We start from the raw sequence: 16,098 nt of genomic DNA, 5'->3' as shown, positions 1-16,098 counted from the left end.
GTTCTCTTCTGCAATAAATTTAAAAAGAGACCAAGAAAAATGTCCGGTTTTGAGGGAATTCCTGTTTACACAGGGTCCATTTTTGAGGGAATTCCAGTTTGCAGAGGGTCCGGTTTTGAGGGAATTCCTGTTTACACAGGGTCCAGTTTTGAGGAAATTCCTGTTTACACAGGGTCCAGTTTTGAGGGAATTCCAGTTTACAGAGGGTCCGGTTTTGAGGGAATTCCGGTTTACACAGGGTCCAGTTTTGAGGGAATTCCAGTTTACACAGGGTCCAGTTTTGAGTGAATTCCAGTTTTGAGTGAATTCCTGTTTACACAGGGTCCAGTTTTGAGGGAATTCCAGTTTACAGAGGGTCCGGTTTTGAGGGAATTCCGGTTTACACAGGGTCCAGTTTTGAGGGAATTCCAGTTTACACAGGGTCCAGTTTTGAGTGAATTCCAGTTTTGAGTGAATTCCTGTTTACACAGGGTCCAGTTTTGAGGGAATTCTGGTTTACACAGGGTCCGGTTTTGAGAGGTTTCACTGTACTATTAAAAAACAAATTTAAACTACATTTGTAACCTCCTCATACATGTATTTAAAGCTACATTTATAACCTCCTCATACATGTATTTAAAACTACATTTGTAACCTCCTCATACATGTATTTAAAACTACATTTATAACCTCCTCATACATGTATTTAAAACTACATTTGTAACCTCATACATGTATTTAAAACTACATTTGTAACCTCATACATGTATTTAAAACTACATTTGTAACCTCCTCATACATGTATTTAAAAACATTTGTAACCTCCTCATACATGTATTTAAAAACATTTGTAACCTCCTCATACATGTATTTAAAAACTACATTTGTAACCTCCTCATACATGTATTTAAAACTACATTTGTAACCTCCTCATAAATGTATTTAAAACTACATTTGTAACCTCCTCATACATGTATTTAAAACTACATTTGTAACCTCCACATACATGTATTTAAAAACTACATTTGTAACCTCATACATGTATTTAAAACTACATTTGTAACCTCCTCATACATGTATTTAAAACTACATTTGTAACCTCCTCATACATGTATTTAAAACTACATTTGTAACCTCCTCATACATGTATTTAAAACTACATTTGTAACCTCCTACACGTATTTAAAAACAAGCATGATGAAGACCATAGTCTTAAAGGTCTAACTAATTGTACTTTTCTATCAACCAACACAATTTACAGCTTAATGTACGTACCATCACTGTCCCAAATCACTGAGTACTGTGCATGCAAAAGAAATTATTTACATTGTGCCATTAAGCTACGAAAGACTGAATATATTCCAATTAATTCAGATGAAAAATAACAAATCTGAAGTGAAACAAATTCATTGTGGTAAACAAGTGCTGTTCAGTCAACAGGAAGACATCTCAGGTTTCAAATTAGGTTATACTAGCTACAGTATCATGCTTCAGGGAAGAACAAAATTGTTTTGGCATGCATGGTTCTATATTTCAGCTTTTTACTGTCACTACACGAAAAACTAAATGTTTCTGAAACATTTACAGTAGTTTACTACGATCTTTCTGCCAGAAACTAATTTGAGCCCAGAATACATGATAATTTAACAAAACAGATCATCGGTGCCTCTTCTATATGGTTATAACTTATAGGTCAGTGGCGGATCCAGAAATCCATTTAGGGGAGGCCCCAGTGACATGAGTTGGAATGCCAAGGAAACTTTGGGGGAGGTTTGGAGGGGGATTGTAAAAAAAATTAAAATTAATATATGATAAAATTATAACTATCGCAAAATTTAGGGGGGTGCAGGCCCTCCCCCTAGATCTGCCTCTGTAGGTGAAACTGGTCACTGTATTTGACGTACTCCAAATGACAGATCTGAAGCAGCAGTTCTCTTCCGATATAGATATACTTTTTAACAGTTATAGAAATGTTCATTTTTAACATTTTACGTTAGGTAATTTTATTCTTTCCTACCTTCTGGCAGAAATCTTTGTAGATGAACAGTCTGATTTATATTTTTTTTTTAATCTGAACTTACACTACAGTCAGTTGTCCTCCCTTACCCATGCTCACTGGCAACATTTGATGTTAATACGGGCGAGACGTAGCCTAGAGGTAAAGCAGTCGCTTGATGCGCATTCGGTTTGGGATCGATCCCCGTCAGTGGGCTATTTCTCGCTTCAGCCAGTGCACCACGACTGGTACATCAAAGGCCGTGGTATGTGCTATCCTGTCTGGGATTGTTCACATAAAAGATCCCTTGCTGCTAACTGAAAAGCGTAGCCCATGAAGTGGCGACAGCGGGTTTCCCCCTCAATATCTGTGTGGTCCTTAACCATATGTCCGACTACATATAACCGTAAATAAAATGTGCTGAGTGCACCGTTAAATAAACCATTTCCTTCCTTCCTTCCTTCCTTGATGTTAATACAAATAGGCAACATGTTCAAACCAGTAAATGCATTTAGTTTGTACATTTATATCAAGTTTTTAATCATCTTAGTCTTAATTAACACAAATGATACTCAGATTTCACCTATAATCGTTCTGAATACAAGGCTCGAATTTGGCAGGCGGCAGGCGGCAATTGCCGTTCAAAGCACACAAAATGCTTTCCAAAAAACCGTTTAACAAGCAGGTTTTGCTTTCCATCTGGTTTCTAAAATTTGTTTCCGGTATATCCCAGAATTCGCATTTGTTGCACGTTTTCCGCATTTCAAATGAAGAACTTAAAATATTTAAAACAGTGCTATATTTGTATCGACATCATAGACGTGGCCACATTGGTGCACACACCAATAATGGCAGAATTATCTACCAACAACATTCTCGAAACTCATTCGGATCACATCGGCCGATTACGGTTTTTCAAATCCGAGTTCAGCGACAGCGAGTAATGCAAACGTCCTGAGCTATTTGGATTGGTTCTCGGACTGGTCATTCGGTTTAACATGTAGCGTAAAAACTAGTCTAGCCAATGTTAGGAAACAACTACTGGTTGAACGTACGCTTATTTATCGATGGAATCAGCCGAGAAGTTCCCGAGTGTCGCGACTTTCAAAAACGACTACAATTTTAGAGACTACCATCGACCAAGCTACTTTAGAACTTATTACAATCATGGCCGCGGTGTCCAAAAAAGCTACTGTCGAGAAATGGGCAAGTACATACGCAAATTGGTTAGAATTTGAATGCGACAAAAAATCTGTCACTGTCTCAGGGTAATAAACATATAAACCAGGTACATAATTTGTTTGGACTCTTTATTTTGTATAGATTTAATAAAATAAGTGTAAAATAACAGCAATACCTGTGCTCTAGAACTGCTTCTCAAATTCAAACATTTGCCTCCCAATTAAAATTTGAAAAGCAAAGATTGTCTCCCAATCAAAAAAATGAATTTCGAGCCTTTGAATATACAATTCACTATGTACAGTAGTCTCAGAAAAATACATCATACACTCAGAGTTCGACAAATCCGCTAGCCCAACGCCCAGGGCTAGTGCTTGCTAATGACAAAAAGTAAAGTTAAGTTTGTTTTATTTAACGACGCCACTAGAGCACATTGACTTTTTATCTTATCATCGGCTATTGGACGTCAAACATATGGTCATTCTGACACTGTTTTTTTAGAGGAAACCCACTGTTGCCATATAGGCTACTCTTTTACGACAGGCAGCAAGGGTCTTTTATTTGCACTTCCCACAGGCAGAATAGCACAAACCATGGCCTTTGTTGAAACAGTTATGGATCACTGTTTGGTGTAAGTGGTTTACACCTACCCATTGAGCCTTGCGGAGCACTCACTCAGGGTTTGGAGTTGGTATCTGGATTAAAAAACCCATGCCTCGACTGGGATCTGAACCCAGTACCTACCAGCCTGTAGACCGATGGCCTAACCACGATGCCACCGAGGCTGGTGGCTAATGACAAATGCAAAACACGTAGCCAGATGGGCCAGTGGCTTTAAAAAAACTAAATAAAATAAAAACCTGCTAGCTCACGATGTTTTTTCTCCACTGACATACATTTGATAAATGTTATTCATCCGACCCCCCTGGCTATGGGCCTGACATGGTACTTAATATTTTGCTTCAAACATTCAAATGAACGACTGCACATAATAAACCCTCATGAGTTTATAATAAAGAGACCATTCTGAGTTTGTAGCTGTATTATCAAGCTGTCGGCTAGTCTAATCTGTTGTAAATAAAACTTACATCTTTCTTACTTTAAATAATCTTGCTTCGAAGTTAAATAGCTGTATATGCAATACAGTTACATTTCTGACCATTCTCAGGTCGGTAGCAACCAAGAAGTCGGAGGGGGGTGGGAGGGGGGGACTATAGACCCACTTTTATAAACCCGCTTTTAAATATGGCTTTTGCACCCTCCCCCCCACCAACTAGACTGTGTCCCTCCACTACAGATTGTGCCCCCTCCCCTCCCCAAAATCCAGATATCATTCCTACGGGCCTGATTCTAATGTTTTATATACCATAGCTCAACTTTCATATGTATCATTTAATTTTATTCCAAATACCGAACAAAATTTTAAATAACTTGGTGACAAGAAATCCCGACAAGAATCCTGAATGAATCTGTATAATGTTTTATAAATATTTAAATTATGTTAAATACAATAAATATCTGCATACATACACACGCGCACACATTAATATTATTTCAGCCCATATCCGATATTTACTGCGTACGAATCCGAACCGATGGTTTGTCGGGGATTAACAACAAAATAATTTTTTATTTCGTGATAAGCAATAATTCACAATGTCTCCAATGAGTCTTGTTGGATGTTGACAGAATTTTCAGGTTCCCTACTGATAGAATAATTAATCATGGAGATATTCACATTCCTACTGTGTGGCCTCCCATTGTCTATGCCCCCCAACTTGTCCACATGTCTATTTTTGCGAGATCTCGCAGTTTGCGTCCTCGAGTTACACCGCAACGGGCACATGCACAGTGGAATGTGAAAGAGGTCTATTGATCAGAAATTTGGGCTAGTGCTTTATTTTGGTGGTTTAGTGGGATTTACAAAATCACTAGCCCTGTGGCTAGTAATTTTTTAAAAAGAATTGTCATACCCTGATACACTCTGTAAACAAATATGTAATTCAAAAAATAAACCTAACAATCGGAGGGGTGTGTGTGGAAATCGTAAAAATTTAATGATTTGGCCTCATTGATCTGGCATGAGATTGTGTCACATGCACCGATTGTTAATTCATCCTCCACCATTTTAACAATTCAAGCAGACTCGATATCGTGAATTTTAAGGAATTCATAAATAAAAATGACTTAGTAAAATTAATGTTTTATGGGTTTGTAATGATTTGTATTTACTCGTTTGAACTTTGTGAAGAAAAACCTAACAAAGGAATGAAAAAAAAGAAGAAGAAATGTTTTATTTAACAATGCACTCAACACATTTTATTTACGGTTATATGGCGTATTAAAAATCCCATACCTCAACTGGGATCCGAACCCATTACCTACCAGTCTGTAGACCGATGGCCTACCACGCTGCCACCGATTCATAATGCAAACAAATACAGGAATAGGTCGAGGCTGTCTGTAATTGTGCTATAAAATATCCTCTTAAAATTAACTTGAAAAAAAGAAGAAAAAAATGCCTCAGAAAAGGCTCAGAATGCATCTACGAAAAGAGTACCGTATTTTTCCCACTATTGGGGTATTGAATTAACATATGAACTGAGTATTGCATTAAACACTACAAACGATGTAGTGCTAGGCCAGAATTCGAACTCCAGACCATCGGGACTGTAGCCGACCACTGTATCCACTCGACCATGCAGTGGATCAACAAGTGAAACTGCATTTTAATACTTATAAATCTCATAGGGTGTATTTTGACGGAATGAACCGAACGTGTACGGAATGAAACGAAGATTTAGTCCCATGATGCCTCATTCTGTCTTCTGTGCTATATTTGTTCCAAAAGCACCATCAAAAGCACCCGTGTGGAAGAAATTTTATACAGAATAGTCAAAATGTCTAATTTTTCAAAGGCAAAACATAGCGATACTGGATTACGAAATATAAACTTCATGTTGGTTTTACAGAACAAATTGTTTTAAAATATATTGTATATAACTATCGCTAACCCTAACCTTAAACTAATTCCAAGAAATATTTCTTTAAAATAGAGGTAGGGAAAATACGGTACTTTTGCCAGATTTTTTTTTTTTTTTACATTTTCCAGGGGGAGAATGACCCGACCCCACTAAAAACGCCCTCCTTTGCCAGGGGCCACAACTTTCTGCACACATGCCTGCTTTACCCAACAATGGCAACATGCACAACATTGTCAGTGTAAAATATAACAACTACTATATAATATTAAACGTCAAAAAATTAATAATTTAATGCACTGGTGCAGTGGTGGAAAAAATATCCGCCCGGTCCCCCCTTCACCTGACCCTAACCCTAACCCTAACCTTAACTCCAACCCTAACCCCAACCCTAGCCCTAACCACAGCCATAACCCCAACCCTAATCCCAACCTTAACCCTAACCCTAACCCTCAACCCTAACTAAAAATAATAATGGAGGGGACCGGGCGGATATTATACCCATGGCATTGTGACGATTGTCAAAAACAGCTGATTTTCGTCGGGACAAAAAAACAACAACACATCAGTGTACCCTTTAAATAACACATTTAAGTCAAAATCGCGTAAAACAAAATAAAAATGTGAACATATAATCCTTTCAATACCTATTCTTCGCCAATTCTGCACTTGAAAATCTTCTGTTATTCACGCAAAAAATAAAAGCACCTGCACAATAACATTTTCTTACTTTATGACGTCACAACCTAATTCTTATTTTTTTTCACTTCCGTTTTGTTCGACATACAGCTAACTAAACAACCTATGTCAGTTAAAGTGGGGTTGTAGACTATTTGCGCGTTATAAACGTGGCAGTCCTCACACAGGGGGCGGCGTGTGCTACAACAGCTTATTCTGAATGTGCACTTTAAACCCTACCTATCACAGACGGAGTACCGGCTTCGGTGATGTCGTGGTTAAGCAATCGGACTTAAGGCTGGTAGGCATAGGGATCGCAGCCCGGTACTAGCCCCTACCCATAGCGAGTTTTAACGACTCAGTGGGTAGGTGAACTACACCGACTTCTCTCTCACTAACCACTAACCCACACCCTAGACAGACAACCTAGATAGCTGAGGTGTGTGTGCGTGTGTGTGTGTGTGTGTGTGTGTGTGCCCAGGACAGCGTGCTTGAACCTTAATTGGATAAAATCTGACATACGGCTTCTCTCTCAATAACAACTAACCCACTGTCCTAGACAGACAACCATGACAGCTGATGTGTGTGCCCAGGACAGCGTGTTTGAACCCTTAATTGGATAGAGGCACGTAAATAAGATTAAATAAAATGAGACAGGCGAAGTTGTACGATATATCGCGCCAAGACCGGCTCAGCTCTGGGGACAAAGCATAGGACAGAGATATACAGAGTTGCATCTCATGACTGTATCATAACTTCTTTTGGAATCAGTCTTGCAGATATGCGGTTTTGAACATGCTGATGAAAAGATTCGTGATCGTCATACATATTACGTCACAGTTTCTAATATATATTAGGCCACACACTTTTATAATTTTAGATTTTATAACGCACATGATTATCGTAATTTGTTGGATGGGGGGGGGGGAGGGGGGAATACCGTAAAACCTTTTGATGGTGTTCTTATATCCAATTAAGGTTCAAGCACGCTGTCCTGGGCACACACATCAGCTATCTGGGCTGTCTGTCAAGGACAGAGGCTTAGTTGTTACCTGTTAGTACTTAGTGATAGAGAAGTCGGTGTACCCATTGAATCGTTAAACTCTCTATGGGTGGGAGCCGGTACTGGGCTGTGAACCCAGTGCCTATCAGCCGTATGTCCGATTGCTTAAACACGACACCACCAAGGCCGATGCGAACTTTACTGATACTGTATATCCCATATAACCACAAGTATCAGTACCAAAACACGTAAGGAAGGAAATGTTTTATTTAACGACGCACTCGACACATGGCATCGGACATATGGTTAAGGACCACATAGTTATTGGGAAAGGAAACCCGCTGTCACAACTTCATGGGTTACTCGTTTTGATTAGCAGCACGAGATCACATACCACGGTATTTGATATACCATTCGTGGTGCACTGGCTGGGACGAGAAATATCCCAATGAGCCCACCAACGGGGATCGATCCCAGACCGACCGCGCATCAAGCGATCGCTGTAACACTGAGTTATGCCCCGCCCCTAAAACATTTAAAGAACACTACATAAATAAGAACAATGATCTAAAATCAATTGACGCACCGGTGGTGCCCCAGTGGAAAGCGAAATGTTTTAAGTTACGTTCACATAATGTTTTTGGGTTTTTTGCATTCAAGTAACATGCGCTCCGCAAGGCTCAATGGGTAGGTGTAAACCACTTGCACCGACTAGTGATCCATAACTGGTTCAACAAAGGCCATGGTTTGTGCTATCCTGCCTGTAAGAAGCGCAAATAAAAGATCCCTTGCTGCTAATCGGAAAGAGTAGCCCATGTAGTGGCGACAGCGGGTTTGCTCTCAAAATCTGTGTGGTCCTTAACCATATGACTGACACCATATAACCGTAAATAAAATGTGTTGAGTGCGTCGTTAAATAAAACATTTCTTTTTTTTCAAGTAACATGCATTTCGAATAAATTAAAAAATATAATTAAAAAAATAAATACAAAATGAAATATAATCCAATGATGTTAATAACAGTTTCGTTTCATTTCAACTGATTTCTTATTTTCGTGCTTATATCCAATTTAGGTTCAAGCACGCTATCCTGGGTACACACATCAGCTCTCTGGGCTGTCTGTCCAGGACAGTGGGTTAATTGTTAGTTGTTAGTGGTTAGTGAGAGAGAAGAGGCTGTAGTGGTCTTACACCTATCCATTGAGTCGTTAAAGTTCCCTCTGGGTGAGAGCCGGTACCGGGCTGCGAACCCAGTACCTACCAGCCTTATGTCCGATGGCTTAACCACGACACCAGCGAGGCCGGTGATCTCAATAACAACTGATAATTTTTACAAGAAAAACAACCCTGCAAACCTTACGAATTAGGATAGCAAGAGTTATCGGTACCTAACAAATCTTATCGCATTGTCGAGTCCGTGATTATTGCGAGTCGCGGAGATACTCGTTGTGGCGGGAAAGAAAAAGGAAATACGCGACTTCAGCAATGGTGTGATAACAATAATAATATTATTGACGAATCTCAAGCTGGCTTCAGACGAGATTATTCTACTTTTGATCATATGTTTTTCATATCACCGGAGAAAAGTCTTGCTGAATAGGCTTGTAAAAAGTATGGAAGAGTGTGGTGGACAAGGTGTTTTTGTTTCAAATGATTTTAAATCATTATATGTTCTTATAGTTGCTTATGATGTATCATCTGTTTCGAACACTCCCTTACAGCTACAAAAGAAAACTAGTGTATTAGAAATGTTCTGTAATACTACAGGTATGGCCGTGAATTTAAGAAAAATCAAGGTCATTGTTTTTATAAATGGAGGTCCTCTAAAGAAGCATGGAAAATGTGTTTAATGGAAATAGTATTGAGGTTGTCTCATATTATAAATATTTAGGTATTATGTTTACACCAAAACTAATATGGACTAAAACCCAAACTTGTCTTGCAGCACAAGGTTAAAAAAGCCCCGATGGTTATATATAGATATAAAAAATAATTTCTTGTAAATATCTATTTAAGATATGTGATGCTATAGTAACCCCAATTTTATGTTATGGTCTAGAAGGATGGTGTACTTGTTACTGTAAAATTACTGAACATGTTCAGATTAAAATGTGTAATGGTTTTTAAAATTAGGGAAAAACACCAGTAGTGTTATGGCTTTAGGTGAATGTGATAGAGCTCCTTTACAGCCTATTTACACTACTAGAGCTGTTAAGTATGAAGTATCACAACAACTGAATGAAAACCGGCTTACCTGTCAATGTTATAAAATGTTACGGACACTCATATTACTCATATTAAAAATATTATTTTTTAGATCAGAATTTGGCTGTTTGGATAACACAGGATGTTGCAGATGTAAAATTGTGTATAGTTATGTTTAGACAACGATTGTTTGATAAGCTTCAACACAATTGGTGTAGTTCTGTTACTAATCTATCTGATACTTTTTATTATAAGCATTATAACTCATTGACCGGCCTCGGTGGCATCGTGGTTAGGTCATCGGTCTCCAGGCTGGTGGGTACTGGGTTCGGATCCCAGTCGAGGCATGGGATTTTTAATCCAGATACCGACTCCAAACCCTGAGTGAGTGCTCCGCAAGGCTCAATGGGTAGGTGTAAACCACTTGCACCGACCAGTGATCCATAACTGGTTCAACAAAGGCCATGGTTTGTGCTATCCTGCCTGTGGGAAGCGCAAATAAAAGATCCCTTGCTGCTAATCGGAAAGAGTAGCCCATGTAGTGGCGACAGCGGGTTTCCTCTCAAAATCTGTGTGGTCCTTAACCATATGTCTGACGCCATATAACCGTAAATAAAACGTGTTGAGTGCGTTGTTGATTAAAACATTTCTTTCTTTGCTACCACTGGTGAAACATGCTGAATGGGCATGTAATGCTATTCGATTCCAATCCAGCCTGAATAAAAATAATCAGAATAGTCGTCCGAGAATTGTTTTCTTAATCGGGAACCTTCTTTGATAGGGCGTTTGTAATACAGAGTTATTCCCCCTGCCAGAAATCCCGCCCACCAACCAAACGTGCCGACGGTAATGATCGTGTGATTACATTGGCTAAGCACGCTCATGTCCACTTCCGGCGAATTACCTCGCACGTATACAACATTTGAGTGGTTAACGTTGGCCGTTGTCCAGGTCATATTGTCAGAACAGACCAAAAACAGAACATCTGTAAAGTTTTTATTAAAATACATCATAGCCTCTTCTATGTACTCTTTGGGAGCGACTAAGTAACTGGAATTAGCTTTTTTCTTCTTTATAATATCACCCCGCCTAACGTGAACTCCAACGAATGTGAAATTTCCATCAAGAGGTTTAACGTTGATTCCAGAATGCTTCTTTAAGAAATCAGTTTTGATTTTCATAATTATTTTTCTCGCTTTATCGAACACTTCTCGCTTGAATGTGAACTGTTTCTTGATCTGTGGCACAACGGACTCGAAATATTTCCAAGACTGAAGAAAACGTCCAACTCTGTAATTTTCACTTGATTTAAGATTTAAAAGATCCTTGTCAAACGAGCAACACTTCTTGGAATGTTTCGGCTTAGCTTCACCGCAGACACACTTGTCCACCATCATGGCATCGAGGGTGAAGACCTTATTAAGACGTGTTGAACGATCCACCAGCACAGTCCGATTAAGATGGGCGGCTATTCCATAAGCTGAGGCAAAGGAGAACATCTGATTTCCAAACCTTCCTGACCTTTCTTCACAAATAAATCTGGGCAAAAGTAGATGTTTACACTTTGGTGCCTTAGTAACGTCTGCGATTCGTGTTGTTGGTGCCTTAGTAACTTCTACTTTTCGGGTTGTTGCTTGCATAGTAACGTCTGCTATTCGTCTTGTTAGCTCCTTGGTAACGTTTACTGTCGGTGATTTCGGTGGCTTGCGAGCTTTTGCCGTTCGTGAGGTTTGTGGCTTAGTAATCCGGGTACTTTGTTCTTCGTTTCGTGTCGGCATCCCCACACAGCACTGAGGTTCAGAATTCGTGTAAATGAGAATCAGAATAATTCCTACCAAAAGAATCCCGCCAAGTCCAGCTGTAAAATAGAAAACAAAGAAATTATGTGTGTGTTTGTATGTGTGTGTGTGTGAGAGAGAGAGAGAGAGAGAGAGAGAGAGAGAGAGAGAGAGAGAGAGAGAGAGAGAGAGAGAGAGAGAGAGAGAGAGAGAGAGAGAGAGAGAGAGAGAGAGAGAGAGAGAGAGAGAGAGAGAGAGAGAGAGGCAGAGGCAGAGCAGAGGCAGAGGTAGAGTGAAATAGAAAGAAATAAGACTAAAGCAATATGGTGAAGAGAATGTATTCTTAGTAGCATCAATATGTAAAAAACAATATATGCCCGTATTAGCAGGGTACAGTGGAGCCTCTTGTGCCTTCTTCTGTGGTCCACAATAGTAACCTTTTAGAAATATATATTAGTGATTTGTCTACAGACTGTTTTTTAATTGTCGAAGATCACAAACATACCAACGTCAGCAATGGGAGCTCTGAATCACTGCACACACATACACACATGGACGTCCTCGTAGAAGTAGAGGTTTCGTCACGAGTGGTTTTTTATATGGAAAATATCAACCGAGTCTATGCTAGTCTGTATTGGTCGAGGCTATGAACATACATACATACATTACATACATACATACATACACACATACATACATACATTACACACATTACACACACACATTACACACATACATTAGATACATTCATACATACGTCACATACATACATACATACATACATACATACATACATTGCATGCATACATGCATTACATACATTACTTACATTACATACATTACATAATACATACATACATACATACATTAATACGTTAATATTTATGTATGTAACAGTCAACCTCGACGTACATACAATATATAGATATATAGATATTCATACATCAATACATACTAGCCAGTGCCAGGTCTGCCCACTGTTTCATGCACGTAAGCGGGATCGACCGCGTAGATTGTAGGCCCCATGCATATGGTTGAGTTAAAGAGCTTCCTTTTTATGGAAGCTTCGATAGCTCAGAGCGTATCGTGGTTAGTCTTGCAATTTGCGGGCGAATCGGTGCCACAGGTTCGAGTCCCAGCAACGGCATGGGACAATTTTTGAGGCCAGAAAGGATTTAATTATCCCCTGCGCCAGTGCGTTAATATCTATGTATGTAATAGTCAACCTCGACATACATACAATATATAGATATTCATACATCAATACATACATACATACATACATACATACACATACATACATACATACATACATGCATGCATGTATACATACGTGTACCGGCCTCGGTGGCGTCGTGGTTAGGCCATCGATCTACAGGCTGGTAGGTACTGGGTTCGGATCCCAGTCGAGGCATGAGAATTTTAATCCAGATACCGACTCCAAACCCTGAATGAGTGCTCCACAAGGTTCAATGGGTAGGTGTAAACCACTTGCACCAACCAGTGATCCATAACTGGTTCAACAAAGGCCATGGTTTATGCTATCCTGCCTGTGGGAAGCGCAAATAAAAGATCCCTTGCTGCTAATCGGAAAGAGTAGCCCATGTAATGGTGACAGCGGGTTTCCTCTCAAAACCATATGTCTGACGCCATATAACCGTAAATAAAATGTGTTGAGTGCGTCGTTAAATAAAACATTTCTTTCTTTTCTTTTTGTATACATACGTACGTACGTACGTACGTACGTACGTACGTACGTACGTACATACATACGTACATACGTACATACGTACATACGTACATACATACATACGTACATACGTACATACATACATACGTACACACATAAACAATGTTTCATGTTGGAAAGGAAGATAAGAAACTATATCACCAACTTGTAACTTCATTTACACAAGACAAGAAAAACAACACTGTGTTAGTATTATCGCGACCCGCTTTCGGCCGTCGACGTCATTTAGTTTGTTTCATGACAATGTATACACTGACTTTCATTGAAAACGCATTAGTCACATCTGTACGCTAGTTGTAAAAAGAATACTATATATATTTCACTGATTTTGTATAATTGAATGTATTCTGGTAGACAATAAATGAACCAAACATTGTATACTAGGGTTAGGGTTATTTGTAGCAACCACACAGATACAATAGCTCAGTAACAACAGAAAATTGGGGTCAGGTGCGTTTTCAATGGAGGTTAGTATAATCAGAAAGTTAAAAAATAATGCAAACGTTTAGCGTCACTCTCTTACCAGTCTTACGGCTCTTTTGAAATAATGGAATAGCTTATATATTTTGCTGTAGAATGCATCCAACAGCATGTGTAAATAAAACAGTATATATATCCTTTCCTACCTTTTATCCACTGATGTGGCATTATGTAATCAGCACAGTTTCTTACCTTTTATCCACTGATGTGGCATTATGAAATCAGCGCAGTTTCTTACCTTTTATCCACTGATGTGGCATTATGAAATCAGCACAGTTTCTTACCTTTTATCCACTGATGTGGCATTATGAAATCAGCGCAGTTTCTTACCTTTTATCCACTGATGTGGCATTATGAAATCAGCACAGTTTCTTACCTTTTATCCACTGATGTGGCATTATGAAATCAGCACAGTTTCTTACCTTTTATCCACTGATGTGGCATTATGAAATCAGCACAGTTTCTTACCTTTTATCCACTGATTTGGCATTATGAAATCAGCACAGTTTGCTACAAATCCGATGGGGGCTGGGGTGTGGAAGAAGGAATTAAATTTAATAATCAGTAAAATATCGTGTCTGATCTTGGTTACGACTCGACAGATCCATAACGTTGGTTTATTGTTCCAGGGCAGTACCCAGGGGAGGGGTTGCTAAGGGGGCAGGTGCACACACAGAAAATTTAAATTAAAATTTAAAAACAATATTTTTTTGTTTTTTTGTTTTTTTTGTTTAGGGAGATGGGGTCTGCTTGGCGATGACCCTCTATTACTGTACCTTGGTGGGTTTTGTTGTTAAGTTTCTTTGTACTGTCACCCCACCCACCTATTTCAGACTAGATGTCTGCCTGGGTTCATGCTGTTGTCCCCGCAACAAGACCTAACAGGAAAGTCGCCTTACAGCACACCATTGAAAACGAGCACGCTTAACTGTGGACATAAGCACGTAAATATTCTTAATGTTTCAACATACACAATGGCGTAACAGCGTTTCGTTTCGGGCAAGCCCAGTGGTATGGTGATTCGTGTTATTTACACCAATAAGAGTTGACCTGGACTTGAGCAGGATGTACAAAGAATGAAAGAAAGAAATGTTTTCTAAAACGACACACTCAACACATTTTATTTTCGGTTATATGGCGTCAGACATATGGTTAAGGACCAGGACCAGATATTGAGAGAGGAAACCCGCTGTCGCCACTTCATGGGCTACTCTTTTCGATTAGCAGCAAGGGATCTTTTATATGCACCATCCCACAGACAGAGTAGTACATACCACGGCCTTTGATATACCAGTCGTGGAGCACTGGCCGGAACGAAAAATAGACCAATGGGCCCCACCGACGGGGATCGATCCCAGACCGATCGCGCATCGAGCGAGCGCTGAACCAGTGGGCTAAGTCCCGCTCTAGAAAGAATGAAGCAGAAGAAACGAAACGATGACGTAATTATTGTAGTGAACATTGAGTGAACATTGAGTGAACATTCAGTGAACATTGAGTTGAAAGCTAAATACACTTGCACACTGGATGATCTTCATACAAAGGATTTTGTTTTGTTTAACGACACCTCTAGAGTGCATTGATTTATTGATCGTTGGCTGTTGGATGACAAACAGTAATTTTGACGTATAGTTTTAATTTTAAACAAATGCATATTTCTTTGGCTGAATTCGATTTTACTATCAGACTAAATGTATTGCAAATGTCTTTTCATGGTATTTCCCCCTCCCCTCCCCCTCCCTCTCCCCCTCTTACTATGTGAACAATCCCTGTTTTAAATCAGTGGGCGTGCCCATAGTAAGCGTGTTTGAACCCTCGGGATATAAGCATGTTAATACCACCCAACCAAATAAACAGTCTTAGAGAGGAAAACATACCGTGGCCTTTTATATACCAGTCGTGGTGCACTGTTTAGAACGATAAATAGTCCAATGGGTCCACCAACGAGGACCGATCCCAGACCGACCGTGCATCAGGCGAGCGCTTTACCTTTAGGCTAGTTTCCTCGTTGTTCTTTCTACAATGACATGCGCGTGTGGTTTGACACCACAACAGTGGTAAAGCGTTCG

The 16,098-nt window shown here is 39.5% G+C and overlaps 1 protein-coding gene across 1 annotated transcript; it reads right to left on the bottom strand.

Moving 5' to 3' along the window:
- Positions 1–10,716: 10,716 nt before the first annotated feature.
- On the bottom strand, positions 10,717–11,799 carry LOC121378115 (galactoside 2-alpha-L-fucosyltransferase SEC1-like). The gene has a single exon (XM_041506216.1). The coding sequence runs from the start codon at positions 11,797–11,799 to the stop codon at positions 10,717–10,719; it is 1,083 nt and encodes a 360-aa protein (XP_041362150.1).
- Positions 11,800–16,098: the final 4,299 nt, after the last annotated feature.

Source organism: Gigantopelta aegis, chromosome 7 (assembly GCF_016097555.1).
Source record: "Gigantopelta aegis isolate Gae_Host chromosome 7, Gae_host_genome, whole genome shotgun sequence".
NCBI classification, from domain to species: Eukaryota; Metazoa; Mollusca; class Gastropoda; order Neomphalida; family Peltospiridae; genus Gigantopelta; species Gigantopelta aegis.
This window is presented reverse-complemented; position numbering and strand designations above follow the sequence as displayed.

Bases quoted from the DNA above. Each gene is read 5' to 3' on its own strand.
- LOC121378115 (XM_041506216.1), bottom strand. From the start codon at position 11,799: ATGCCGACACGAAACGAAGAACAAAGTACCCGGATTACTAAGCCACAA.